The 13,041-nt window shown below is 42.8% G+C and overlaps 1 protein-coding gene across 1 annotated transcript; it reads left to right on the forward strand.

The window, feature by feature from the left end:
* Positions 1–627: 627 nt before the first annotated feature.
* LOC106888097 lies at positions 628–8,394 on the forward strand. The gene is made up of 10 exons (XM_014942124.1): positions 628–768; positions 1,693–1,817; positions 2,115–2,183; positions 2,427–2,540; positions 3,360–3,475; positions 3,761–3,816; positions 5,237–5,289; positions 5,930–6,057; positions 6,593–6,749; positions 7,841–8,394. The coding sequence occupies exons 1-10, from the start codon at positions 727–729 to the stop codon at positions 7,941–7,943; spliced, it is 963 nt and encodes a 320-aa protein (XP_014797610.1). The 5' UTR covers positions 628–726; the 3' UTR covers positions 7,944–8,394.
* The last annotated feature ends 4,647 nt before the right edge of the window (positions 8,395–13,041 follow it).

Here is a 13,041-nt window from a genome sequence, read left to right on the forward strand (position 1 = left end):
GGAAAAGCTGTGGGACAGGGAAATCAGAACTTGTCCATGGCTGTCACACATCAGGACCCACATTCTTTTTCCTCTTTCAGCACATCCCAGAGAGGGCAGGGTGGGGATGTCCCTTGCTGAGGAAAGGATTGCCTCAAATCACTCAAAAAACTCAGTGAAATTCAGTGAAATCAGGCCAGCTATGGATGAAGAAAAGCATGTCCCATGTGCTGTGGGACAGAGAAATCAGAACTTGTCCATGGCTGTCACACAGTAATTGTGTGACTCTCTAAAACTGCTTCCCAGCTGCTCCCTCTCTGCTTTCTGTGTCTGCCCTGGTGAGGAAATGGGCAAACAAGAAAGGAAAAATGTGTTTGTGCCAATGAATGCTGTGAGTGTTTCGTGCCAGATTAATTAAGTATTTTTGGAGCACATGCACCATCCTGTCTCGTGAATGAAGCTTCGCTGCTGCTGGCAAAACTCTCTGGCTCTTCACTGGGGTGCCTGCTATTAAATATAAAAAGCGAAAGTAAAATTTGGTCCCTGAGATGAAAAAAAAAAAAAAAAAACAACATGAAAAACAAAGGATTACTCAGCCTCTCCCCCTCCCTTCCTGCCTGCAGCTGGAGCTGAAATCCGTTTCCCTTTCCCCAGGCGCTGGATTCAGTTTACTTCACTGGCTTTGCAGAGACCAACAAGACCTTTGTGATTGCTCGTCTGGCCAAACGTCCCAACGGGATCTGTGAGATGTGGCTCTTCCTCAGGGTGGACGGAATAGGAGAGTTTGAAGTGAGTGGTGGATGCGGGATGACATTCCAGAGCGGTGCTCAACTCCTGCCTTGAACCTGTGTTAGGATCCTGAGCAAAAATTAATGTTCTCTGCAGCTTCACTGCATTAATATGCTAACAGTAAGACAGTGGTGAACTGGCCAGATTACGGTTATGTCTCATTTTAGGAGTAGGTATCTGACACTCATTCCATTTTCCCCATAACGTGCACAAAATACAGCATATTTTCTAAAATATGTCTTGGTAAGTCTCCCAGGAAGAATCTGAGCATTCTGTCCTTCTGATAAGGTGCAGCACGTGGCTAATAAGTTACATTCTATGGTTATGGTTGATTTTTTCCCCTTTTCTAATGAGTGAATGAACTGTGCAGCACATGGCTAATAAATTACATTCTATGGTTATGGTTGTTTTTTTTCCCCTTTTCTAATGAGTGAATGAACTGCCAACCAAGTTCAGGACCTCCTTAGATCCTACAGCAACAGGCGTAAGGTCTCTTTAAGAAAGGTGGCAGCTTTAGGAAACAAGATGCAGTTTTCAAAGAGCAGCTGAAGAGTTTTGGGAGCCTGCATGCGCTAGAAATTTGAATCAATTTAATCTAACAATAATTTGACCCCAAAGCCCTGCATCAGCTGGGCTGTAAACCTGACAGAGTCACTAACGCAAGGAGCTGAGCTCATGCAGTGACCTGCCTTCACACAACTAATTCAGTTGCATTATCTGAAACAATAACGTATTGTTTTGGAACTCAGGTATTTTAGGGAGAATTTCCCTTCTCTAATAATCTGGTTACCAAAAGCAGGTAGAACTGAAAAGCCAGTTTAACCAAACGTTCCCCCTGCAGAGGACCATCAGAGCAGGAATTCGCCCCCGTTGCATCCCCACAATTAAGAATGAAGCAGGTGTTTTCCTTATATGTCTTTTTAGCACCCACAACATCCCAACATGATGGTGAGTGATGAATCGGAAGAGATTTGGAGTGCAGGAGGGCTCACTATTGAATACTTAGAGCCTCAAAGTCACTGGAAAATAAGCTTCGATGGATTACTCAGGTACTGCAGCACTCTATAGTTTCATTTAAGATGAAGGTTTTTTAAACGATATATTTAACCGACTTAAACCAAAACCTATTTGGTAACAATAGCACACATTGATTTTTATGGAACAAAAATACAGCTAGTAATACCTGTGTCTGGTGTAGAGTTGTAATGTAGCTTTGCTGTTCTACCTTAGCACAAAATAGCCCCATTCTTCTGCAATGTCTCCTGTTGCATCCACTTCCAAACTTGGGAGAAACATTTTGCTGTTTGTTTAGGAGGGATACAAAACTGTAGTGCTTTGCCTTGCAGAAAAGGACCCTACCGACAGCAGTGGAGTGAAGAGGAGGGTGAACTTGTACCAGTTAAATTCACTTTGCAGTAAGAGCATTTCACTTTTGCCTCCCTTCCTAGGTAATCTCTTGACTCAGGCTGTTGTTTCTCCTCTCGGCTTCCTTCTGTTTGCTTCCTTGAAAAGCTGTGATATTTCAAAGGAGAAAAATCGGAATTTTCCAATAATGATAAAATACAAAGGTTGCCATTGTCAGAGTAGCAAGTGCACAACTTGGCTAGTATGACCTTAAAAGCTAATAATGTCTCTGATTTTTTCCCCTCTTTTCCTAGCTGGGAGAACTTCACAGAAGTCTTTAACTTCAGTGTCGACAGTCACCCCAGCACATTTGCACGTGCTTTTGCCCAGGAACCGTGGACCATCGAGTTCTTCCAGAGGGTCAAAAAGTGAGAGGCAAGATTAATTTCCTCAGGGCTTAATAGTAATTTTTATACAGGTCCCTTCAGGGTCTGATGTGTGTGGTCGCAGGGGATTTTAGAAGGTGGGTTTAATTTGAAGTGAGCTAATAAAGGATATGGCCTCCTGGTTTCATTACTACATCAGACCTGCATCCTCTAAGGAGGATCCTACACAAAAACAGGGTCTTCCTGATGGGTGGGTGGAGGCACTTGCCCACAATTTTGGTCTGTAAAACCTTGAGCATTGGGGATGTTTCTTATTCTCTCTTTTTTCATTGCTAACAACCTGATTTAGGCTTTGCTTCCAAAGCCAATAGTGCAGGTATATCTAAGCAAAGGATCAAATATACTTGTGTGAAAGCAGGACTAGAGTTGGTATTTTAATGAGTACACAAGCTCCAGAGAGAGGAAAATATGGGAAGAAAAAATGAGTATCAATAGTGTGTTGCCTAAATACCAGCAGAAAATATGTATACCAATAGTGTGTTGTCTTTGGTAATACTTATGGACTTCTAAGCAGCAACTGTTTGGTGGTAACAGCATTTTTTCAAACAGAGGGCATTTTTATAGTCTGTAAGGGAAGGAATTTGTTGCCTTTTCATTCTCAGCTGTCTCCCAGACATTATGTAGCAATAACTGGGAAATGCAAAAGTGGTTGCTAATGTGGAAAATCTGGCATAGCCATGATCCAGATGCTCTGAAATCTCTCCTTCATTTTGGGATATAAGTCTATCAGATTGGCACTGGGGGCACCTTGATTTTGCCTTGTTGATTTTGCCTGTCTGTTCACGTTTTTCTTTCTCCCAGACAAAGGGAACAACATTTCCGACATGAGCAATGGGGCGAGTCTGTTGGAGAAATTGAAATTGAAAATCATGAGAAAACTCAGCTTTCCCTCAAAGGCGTTCGGAGCCACTCTTATGGTAACAGCACCAGAAACAACTCCCTCACTTGGCTACCTGCACTGTCGATGACACTGGCGGGACAGGGGGGCTAAAGATTATCTTTAAAAATAGCCAGTTTCATCACTGGAAGTTAAGACATTTCAGAGGAAATGCCATGACTGTTTTGGGGACATGCCTGTGCTTATCATTTTATCAATTGCTGGGTATTTCTTTATCCAAAGTTAAATTCAAGTCAGGTGCTATTAGTTCACTTTTTCCAGCACTGGTGAATTTGAGGTTGGGTGATTTTGTTCTTTTTTGCAGGTATCCGGGACTGGTCTGAGATTTACCGTTATGTCATGATTTTGGCACACTTTGAGGTAGGCATTAATATGCCAATGTGCTACATAACCATGAAAATGGAGGTGTTCCTGAGCTTGTGAGTTGTATTTAAATAGCCAGAAATAAGGCATTGGGAGCATCCAGGGTAGGCAATCAGAAGTACTCAGTGGTGCCATCATTAGCACATAGGAGTGTTGGCAGCAGCTCTCAAAAGCAGAGCCGTGTGTGTAAAAACTGAGATTTAGCTACGTTGGTAGAACCAAAAGTTGTTTTGGTAACTTGAAACTGTTTGTTTTGGATTTTTAAAGAAAAATTAGATAGGCAGCTTTACAGGGCAGATTCTCAGCTGCCGCAGATACCCAGTGGAGTTGATGCAGTGCTGATTCACACTAAGTGAGAGCCTGAGGTGCTTGAAGGCATCTCCCAAGCCTTCGTGACAGCAGTCAGCAAATATTTCTGCTTGTGCTGAGCTCTGATTCTCTGCTTTGCTGCTGTGGCTGTGCCGGAGGAGAGTCATTGCTGTGGCTGCTGGAGCACACAAGCCTGGGGAAATGCTGAGTGCTGGCGGTACAAGCTGGTGTGCAACCCGAACAGATGGTCCTGAAAAGGCATTTCCTTTGCCAACACAGGCGTGAAGAAATCTAAACTCTCTAATGTAGGCAGAGTTGCAGGAGTTAAGACCGAATTCAGAATAAAAGTTCCTTTCCTGGCCAGCACAAAAGCACACCTTGGAAAATCCCACATATGTGCAGATCCAGTGGCTGCTGTGATTTAACATAAGCCTGCATGCCTTTTAATAGGACTGTGCTTTTGCACTGTAACGTGTATACTCAGGTAGTACCCTCTCCCTTTTCTTCATCGTTATTCAGGACTCAAAATTACTGCTGCTCTTCCTCTCTTAATTAAAATTTTTCTAAGAGGGAATTAAATTTTATTGCCAATTGAATTTTGGAGTCCTCATACCCTGAGTGTCTGTACATATGTAACATCACAGCGTGGGCTTATATTTGCTGTAGAGCAGCCCAAGTGGAGCATGAAGGGACTCAGACGCAAGGATGGAAGAGAAAATAACAAAAACATGAGATCCCAGATCCTTCTTATTTAACATTTTTTCCTATATGTTGTTCTTGGGCATAGAATAATACAGGTTAGAAAAGATGTCTGGTCAAAGCAGGGCCAACTTTGCTAGGTTGCCCATCGGTTTTGATGGGCACCTCCTCTGATGTCTGCTTGCTGTGGGCTTTCTGTTGTCCTTAATGTCCTTAAATTGCCCTGGTTTATATTCTTGGACTCTTCATTTGCAGCCAGGTTTTCATGGAAGATGTACTGAGAAGATTTAAAAGTAGAAAGTCAAGGCACGTTGTATAACCTGAGTTGTATCTTGGTCAAGTCAGTGTCTGATCCACAAAAATGACTCCACACCAATTAGACTGCTTTTTCTTTATTGCTCTCTTACAGGATGGGACTGCAGCACATTTAACAGTTATTAATATGCCAGCTACCACAACTAAGTAAGTAACAAAGGAGGTTTATGCTGCTAAAAACATACGTCTTAAAGGTGGCAGAAGTTGCTGTGCAGGACATCTATATGCACATTCTTGCTTTGAACCTGTGCAGCCTGATTTCCATCCACACCCTCGTGCTCCCCACTCACGGTGCCTGATTTTTTGCAGTTAGTCACAAGGAAAGCTTTTACCTCCAATTACTTCCTTTCCATCCAATTACTATTAGGGTGATGCAGCTGCCTGTCTTACTGTCTCGATGATTTAGCACAAATTGAGCACTTCTAGCTATTTAGGAAGGTGTGTCTGTCTGCAGTTGGGCATTCCACGGGGAGCCCTGCCTGCAGGGGCACTAGTGCTTGCCACATCCAGAAGCTTACAGACCAGCATTCGTGACCCTGTGACTAAGGGGGACCAAGTGACCTGCCTGTCCCACCACAGTCCATCCTGCAAGCTTCATCTTCCCTGCATGCATGGCTTCTCCTGCTCAGCATTTGCAATATCCCACAATATAACCCTTTTTATTTATTCCTGCTGCTTTCCAGGGGTGAAGGCCAGGCTCAGCGTTGAGCTCCCCTGGAAGGCCAATGCGCTGGTCCATTTGAACTTTATTTTAACTTGAATTCCACTCCATTTCTTTCCCCTTCAGCCTCGCTGTAGGTTATGTCTTTTTCCCTGATGGGAGGAAGGCTGGCATTGAGTGGTCCAACACCTCTCTGGCTGAGATGGCCGATGATGGTGTTATCAAGGATGAATACGGAGTCAGCTTTACCGCTGGTAAGCTACCTGCAGCCCACCTGTATCTGCTTTCAGCTTTTGGGCACACAGGTAATTTAGTGGAGGAGAGACTACTCAGTGAAACTCCACGTGATCCTTGGAGCAAATTTGAAAGCTAAACACATCCTCTTACGCCCTGAGAAATTGACTTTGGTGCTTCAGTGAAGTCATAGATGTGGGGTGTCATCGGTGAAATGGGGGGTGTGTGTCCACTGCAGGGTCAGGGCCACAGGCAGTTGTGTTAGAGGGAGAGTTACAGCTGCTATTTGTGGGGACTGTTGGTTATGATAATCCAGATAAATTATGGCATTTTCACTTTTGAGGCATCAAAATATACGTTATGAGGTGGATTCAGCTACTCTGGAAGTATGGCTTGATCAGGGATTTTACTTAATTTAGAAACCAGACCGGGAAACCATTGCCCTTTAGAAAAGCATAAGAAGAAACCATATGGAAAAATAATAGATCTTGGCAATTTTTGAGATAAAATACTATTGAAGGTTGGAGACATTCTACCCTTTCACTCTTACCAAAGGTGGCAAGAACTTTGATGTTTCTGCAACGCTGGATAAGCAGGCTTGCCCCGTGGTGTATAATGGCCTGACTGGAAGAGGTGTTTTCCACGAGTGCATTGCAGATTTCCAACTAAATGGCTCAACGCGAGGCTGGGGCTTGGTTGAATTTTATTACAGGTAAAATAATGACAGGCAAGAAGAGGTAAAGCATTCCCATCCTCCTATATTGACCTGTGTGGCTACAGCTTCATAGATACTTGAAGCATGAATGCACAGGTTTTTTATCTGATGTAAAGAAATGTTGTTCATTTAATGCTCGGTGTGTTTATTAAATTGACAAACATGATATATATTATTTGAAGAGGCACGATTGTGGAAGCACTGCATATATGAAGATAAACCATAAGCACTTATTCAGTTGTTTGTTACATGGGTTTATGTAGGATTTTATATTTCTGAGCTGGGGGATGGTCCATTCGGGAGACTGTCTTATTTAGGCAATCTGTCACATCATAGAAATAATGAGTCCTCTACCCCAAACAGCAGGCTAACCATTTTCAGGGTGAAATTTGCTCGCACGAGTATTTGTCAGACTGGAAGACAGAACAGATAAATGATCAGAAAATCAATACAGGGATGCCTCTTCTAGGGGAGAGGATTAACACTGACAAAGTATGTGCTTCTCAGTGAATTGCTGTTTCTCCTCCCACATGATTACTAGAGTCTTTTACTAGAGCTTTTTCCCTCTTGAGTCTTTTCTCTTGTGAAAAAAAGGCAATTTTGGTTGTTTACATTTAGTTTGCTTTTTCAAATAAACACTAATTCTTGGCTGTCAGAGGAAATGCCATAGATGACTTTCAGAAGACTGAGCGCTCAGGTTTTTTTCTGAAAACCAGACACATTTAAAGCACATAAAACAAACCACTAAACCCCCCAAACGCCCGCTGGTTGAACTTGAAAGCCGTGGCCCGTGGCTGCTGCCTGGTACCTGCTCTGGGCTGCCAGAACCTGCATGGTGGAGAAAATGACCCAGCACAGAAAGTCTCTGCTAAAACCCGAACAAGTCACCCTCCCCAAGTCCAGACAGCCCTGGACATTTCTAGATCTGCCCCAGGAAGGCTTGATTTGGCAATGCTGACAAAATTCCCCCAGGCTCCCATCTGGTATCTGCTTCCAAATCAAAAACCATGTTAGAAATGAAAGGGTGGGTGGCTGGTTCTTCCTCCTCACCGCAGAACGCCAGCTCAGCATCGCTGCTCTTCTTGCAGGGACGAAGCCGCCCAGCCGGTTCCAAATTTGCAGCTGGGTTCAAAAGCCAAAGGAGCAGACCTTTCCTCTTGGAGCCCTGTGACCAACAGCTCTCCCCCGTGAGCGTTTGCGAGCCTGCCCCAGCGGCGACAGCAAGCAGCAGCTTTAGAAAACATGTTATTCTCTGCAAAATGCGCAGTTTTGAGGGTGGAACTCGTTGTCGCAGGATGCTGCCGAGGTGGAGGGTATAAAAGGATTTGGGAGAAGTGAGATACATTTCCAGTGGTGTGGCTCTTAGCTGTTACTGACTGTGGTGGTCTGGAGGGAATTTAAAGGAAACCTGGAGGACTGCATGAGGAGGGATTGCTCTACGCTCTGCCTTTTTGGTATTTTTCCAAAGTTTCCAGCTGCTCCCCACAATGACGACCAGGACACTGGGCAACGTGGATCTCTGGCCCAATTTAACAGTTCCTCTGTTCTTTCAGATATGTTTTTGAAATAAAAGCTGTATCTTTCTGAACTCTTTGGTTGTTATCACCATTAAAACATGGGAAAAAGCTGTTACTGGAAACTACACTGATTTAATAGTTTTGTCTATAACTGTATGAGAGCTGAGCTGGAAGAAGTAGGAGAAAACACATATGAATGAGGTTGCATGTAGCAATAGCATCAATGGCCAACAAAATAAGTGATACAAACACATTTTTCCCTGTCTGAAGCAAAGCCAGGATCTGGCAGTCTGATTTAGAAGACGTTCTGAATTTCTCATAATTTGCTTGAATTTAGATGCGATATTAATCACAACATTCATTAGTCACTGATAGCTGCTGGCCCAAGGTAACCTACAGTGTATTCCCTAGCTAGATGCCATTAAGTACTGAAAATTAAATATAATATGTCAAGAAAAAATAGTTACATGGGAGATCTGGACAGAAAGAATTAAGGAAGATACCTCATTCTCTATGCCAGGTAGCAATGCTATGCAACTGCTGCGAGCATCCTAAGAACATGTTAAAATAGTACCTCCATCCCCTTTAAGAAAGTAGTGGAATGTGAGTACATATATATATATTTATAATCTCTGCTTAGGTTGACACTGAAGGAGACTTAACAGACTTTAAAGAAGGCTTTCTCCTTTCTGAGGTAGTTCTTACACTTATTACTATAAGAGTGTTACATGCAGAACAGGTGCATGAATGTAGAATTATTCACCCCATAGATATCACGGCAATGACTGCGTGCTCAAATTTGGGGTGCGTTACTGAACAAGGCTGGGATGATGCAAGCAACAGCCTGATCTGTCATAACAGGCTGGTTTTATCAGCAGTCTCTTCAGCAGCTGTGCAGTAGGGTAGAGAGATTCCCACTCCCTAATTTATGATGTTGTCCCTGTTCTGCATTTGTGCCTGTGAGCTGTGCCCCACCGAAGGCAGAGATTTGTGGTACAAGTGCCTTGCCCCTCCTTGCACCCCAAACCATCAGCTGTATGTGTGAAGCAGGCTTAGGATTGCATTTCTTTTGGGATAGCCATTGACTCAGAGCTTTAGATTTTAGCTGGACTTCTCCTAGAAATACTTCTCTAGTTACAGAGCGTTAAAAAACGCATTCTTGTGAGCCTTGCACAAATTTAAAGATGTCTTAAATCTGTCTGTGCGCTGGAAGTCTCAATGCACTGAAACAAGGAGCTTCTAAATTACTTGAGACAATGGTACTTTGACAGATGGGAAGGCCTTATGCCTCTTTTTACACATAAGAAATCAGTCAAATAGGTAATTTTAGAAAGGTTAGAAAAATAACAGCATTTTGCATCACAGTTTGTTCCTACAAAGTATGTAGCTTGTTTTGCTATGATCTCAGGAACATCTGTTCCTTCTTTTTCTGTGAAGCTTTTGTGATCTCTCTCTTTCCTTTTTGCTTTTTTTTTTTATTTGAGGACTAAAACATTAACATTTAGAAAAAGGAATATATAGGCAATAATGCGCAAAGTCTTTGGAGGTATGCACTTCTGTTGGATAATGTAGATAATGAGAAAGATTGTTAATTATTACTCTGGAGTGATAGTTTGAGAAATTACTGTAAAAGAATTCCCTGTCTGGGCTAAAAATTAAAAATCCATTCCACCAAGGAAGGTACTGGTCTGGCTGTTTCTGATAGGCAGAAATTGGGATACAACTAAGGATACTGGGGGGCAAATGATAGGTATCACCTCCAAATTGTAGTCTCTGAAGTTTATGTTTCTGCAGCAGATGAGGCAGAGGAGGAGTACGCAGCCTTCATTGCTCTCTTTTTGTCCTCTTTACTTGTTTCTTTTGGTACCAGTGGATGGAGAATTAGAGCACTCCTGAGTTCAGTTTGGAAAAGTTCAAGCAGGGTACAGAAAATGATTAATAAAGTTTTGAGCTGGCAGGTTTATTTGCCAGGTGATGAACTACTGGTACAGTATTTCAGTTTGAAGGACTGAAAAATTGACTGTCGGGGGTTTTCTCCCTGGATTTCAAATTAGTTTATAGTGAGCTTGTGTCCAGGACACATGGAATAACTTATTTAATTTAAAATAAATCTACCGAGCCCCACGCTTTGACTATATGAAGTGGTCCTTCTCTTGCGGCTCCTTTCTCGGTGGAAAAATCCATCTTGGGAAATGCTTGTGCAGCCCAAAAGCATTAATTTTGAGGGGGGAAAAAAAAAAAAAAAGCAAAAAAAAAAAAAAAAAGAGGGAGCAGAATAGCCACGTCCCCGCCTTCAAACCTGTCTCTGTGTCTACCCTTACTTCTGCCTGGATTAGTCGACATAAAGCTGTTTTCTACAGCCGGGGGGAAAAAAAAAAAAAAAGCAAAAAAAAAAAGCAGTAAAGGGAGGTAAGTCTTGGCTAGAAGTGAAATGTAGCATATGATCTGCTCTCGTCCGGCATGAAGGGAGGCAGCTGGAGCCTTGTCAGGATGAGCTGCTTTCCAGCATCTGCGTTTTGCACGTCTGGGAGGAACTGAACACCTGTAATTCCTGCTGCTGTCAATGGGCCAGCGCCTGACACGGCAAAATACTTGCAAAAAATGCTTCCACGTCCCACTGGAGCTCACATGCATGTAGAATTTCAAGATTCAGGCACTTATAAAGAGGTCATTTAAAGGCTGTCAGCCCCAAACTAAGCACTCCCCATCAATCTGGCCTTGGCTACTGATGTCTAGAATGGTAAATATTTTACTAGGCTTATTTATTCTCCTTCCTTTTTGCAATACTTCATGGTATAGATATAAAGGCCATTTTCAGTGACATTGTATTTCACTGGCAAAAAGAAAGGAAGAAAAAAACCTTTTTTCTGTTTGGATTTATGTCCTGGCTTTACAGTTGGTGAAGCAAAGTGTAGCCCTGGGAGTTCTGTAATTTATCAAAAAAATGCAGTATATGGCCGAATTATCTCTGCAAAGCAACCAATTATTTCAAAAGTAGACTTTTCCCTCCATAAGAACAAACTCAGCAGCCAAATGACTCAAAGACATTCCAGACAAAATGACTGATAACCACCCACTCCCTTCTCCTATTTACTGGAACCCTACGGCCTCACTCTCCCTCTTGTTTACCATAAAAAAGCCACATCAGTCTTTCTCCATCCAAAACTGCTTTTCCCTAAACTGTGACTTTTTTATTGTTGCTGCTCTCCTAACATACTTAGGCTCAGAGCTCAGGTGGCTGAAGCAGGGCCTCCGAAGGGATCTATTCTGGGGGGTTTTTTGGGTCCTGCCTCCCCATTTTGAGTTATTTTCCTTTCCTGGTTGAGACTGTAATTAGTTACAGCATTGATTTTTGCTTTTATTCAGCACAGAAAACGTTACTCAAAACATAGTGCAAGTGAAGTTCATTCTAATCTGGCCATAAAGTTTTACGAGGGAAGTAAATCAAAGGGGGGAGTGGCAGCTAATGCTCTGGAACAGTTGAGCCCTGTTCAAGCTTTCTCAATAGAGTTAAATCCCTCCAGGAGCAATTAGCCTAACAAGCTGTTTGGTCCACTTATAAATAACGTCACCGATGGAGACGTCTGGAGGTGTCTGCTCTGTGCACAAGAGACTTTCTAAATATGCTGAGTGGTGAATGACTTTTTTTTTTTTCTTATCCACAGCAGGGGGGTGGAGATGCATATCTGACATGTCCCAGCAGCTTCGCTCACGTATTTATCATGTTTTCCGGGCAAGATAAGAGCGGGGAAAGTAGGAGTGCCATGCTCTTCTGGTGTGTCCTCCTACATTGCTTGGTAGTTGTGTGTGGGACAGCATGTCTTAAGTGCTGAATCCAAATGCTTTGGCCAAAGTACTTTAGAAATGGCCCTGTGCACAATAAACCTGGAATTGTTCATGGCTGAAGTCCTTGTCACAGCCCCTGCAACAACTGACACTGGAGAGGGACTTTTGGTTGCTATAGGTGTTAGAAATGTGATTTGCAGAAGGTGGGCCATCAGATGCCATTTGAGCAAGAAGCTGTTGACAGGAGTGAGGGTCTGGGTGCAGCCCATGGCTGTGCCAGCCCTGGAGGGCTGGAACATGGGGGAGTGAAGTTTTACCTCTCCAGAGTGTCTTCTCTGATAGTATTTGTTGGAGGCACTCAACAAGGTGGAGATTTCTTTTGCATGTCACTAAGTGACTTTGGTTTCTGTTTTCAGGGACATCTCTGGCACATCTTGGCCCCGACTTCAACTATCACTATGGCCTCATTTTTAACTTCTGCTTGAGAGCTGACCTTAGTTTTCCCACCTGTCCCGTTGGCTTGAAACCTCTTCTTGGGTTTGTTTTTTTTTAATACCATCTGTTTTTCTTTTTCTAAAACATTGTAAATTTCTACCCTTTGTGCTCTTACGAACTTTCTGCAGCACGTAGAGAGCTTACCCCATGAAACTGGCTTCATAAAATGCTAATTATAAGTTTTCAATTGCAAGGATAAATAACTGCCCATATCCTTTTAAAGTTTCTTTCTAAAGGTTCTTTTAAAGACCACGAGTACATCTGGGACCTGACTCATACCTTTGTGCAGGTCAAAAATGCTGTTCATACTTCTCTCTGCTCTTGGGGCCAGGACAGTGGTAACTGTTCAGGAAAGGAGATGGTTTTTACTTCCATCACGCCTTTTCCTTGGAAATTGCAATTGTGATTTTTTCCTTCTGCAAAATGACCCAAATTGTGCACACTTGATACTTTTTGATTAATTTTTAAACCTTCCCGCTGGATGAAGCATG

Source organism: Calidris pugnax, unplaced genomic scaffold (assembly GCF_001431845.1).
Source record: "Calidris pugnax isolate Ruff unplaced genomic scaffold, ASM143184v1 scaffold28, whole genome shotgun sequence".
NCBI classification, from domain to species: Eukaryota; Metazoa; Chordata; class Aves; order Charadriiformes; family Scolopacidae; genus Calidris; species Calidris pugnax.

Bases quoted from the DNA above. Each gene is read 5' to 3' on its own strand.
- LOC106888097 (XM_014942124.1), top strand. From the start codon at position 727: ATGTGGCTCTTCCTCAGGGTGGACGGAATAGGAGAGTTTGAA. The intron at 3,817-5,236 runs GTAGGCATTAAT...GCTCTCTTACAG, and splicing joins TGATTTTGGCACACTTTGAG to GATGGGACTGCAGCACATTT. The intron at 5,290-5,929 runs GTAAGTAACAAA...TTTCCCCTTCAG, and splicing joins ATGCCAGCTACCACAACTAA to CCTCGCTGTAGGTTATGTCT.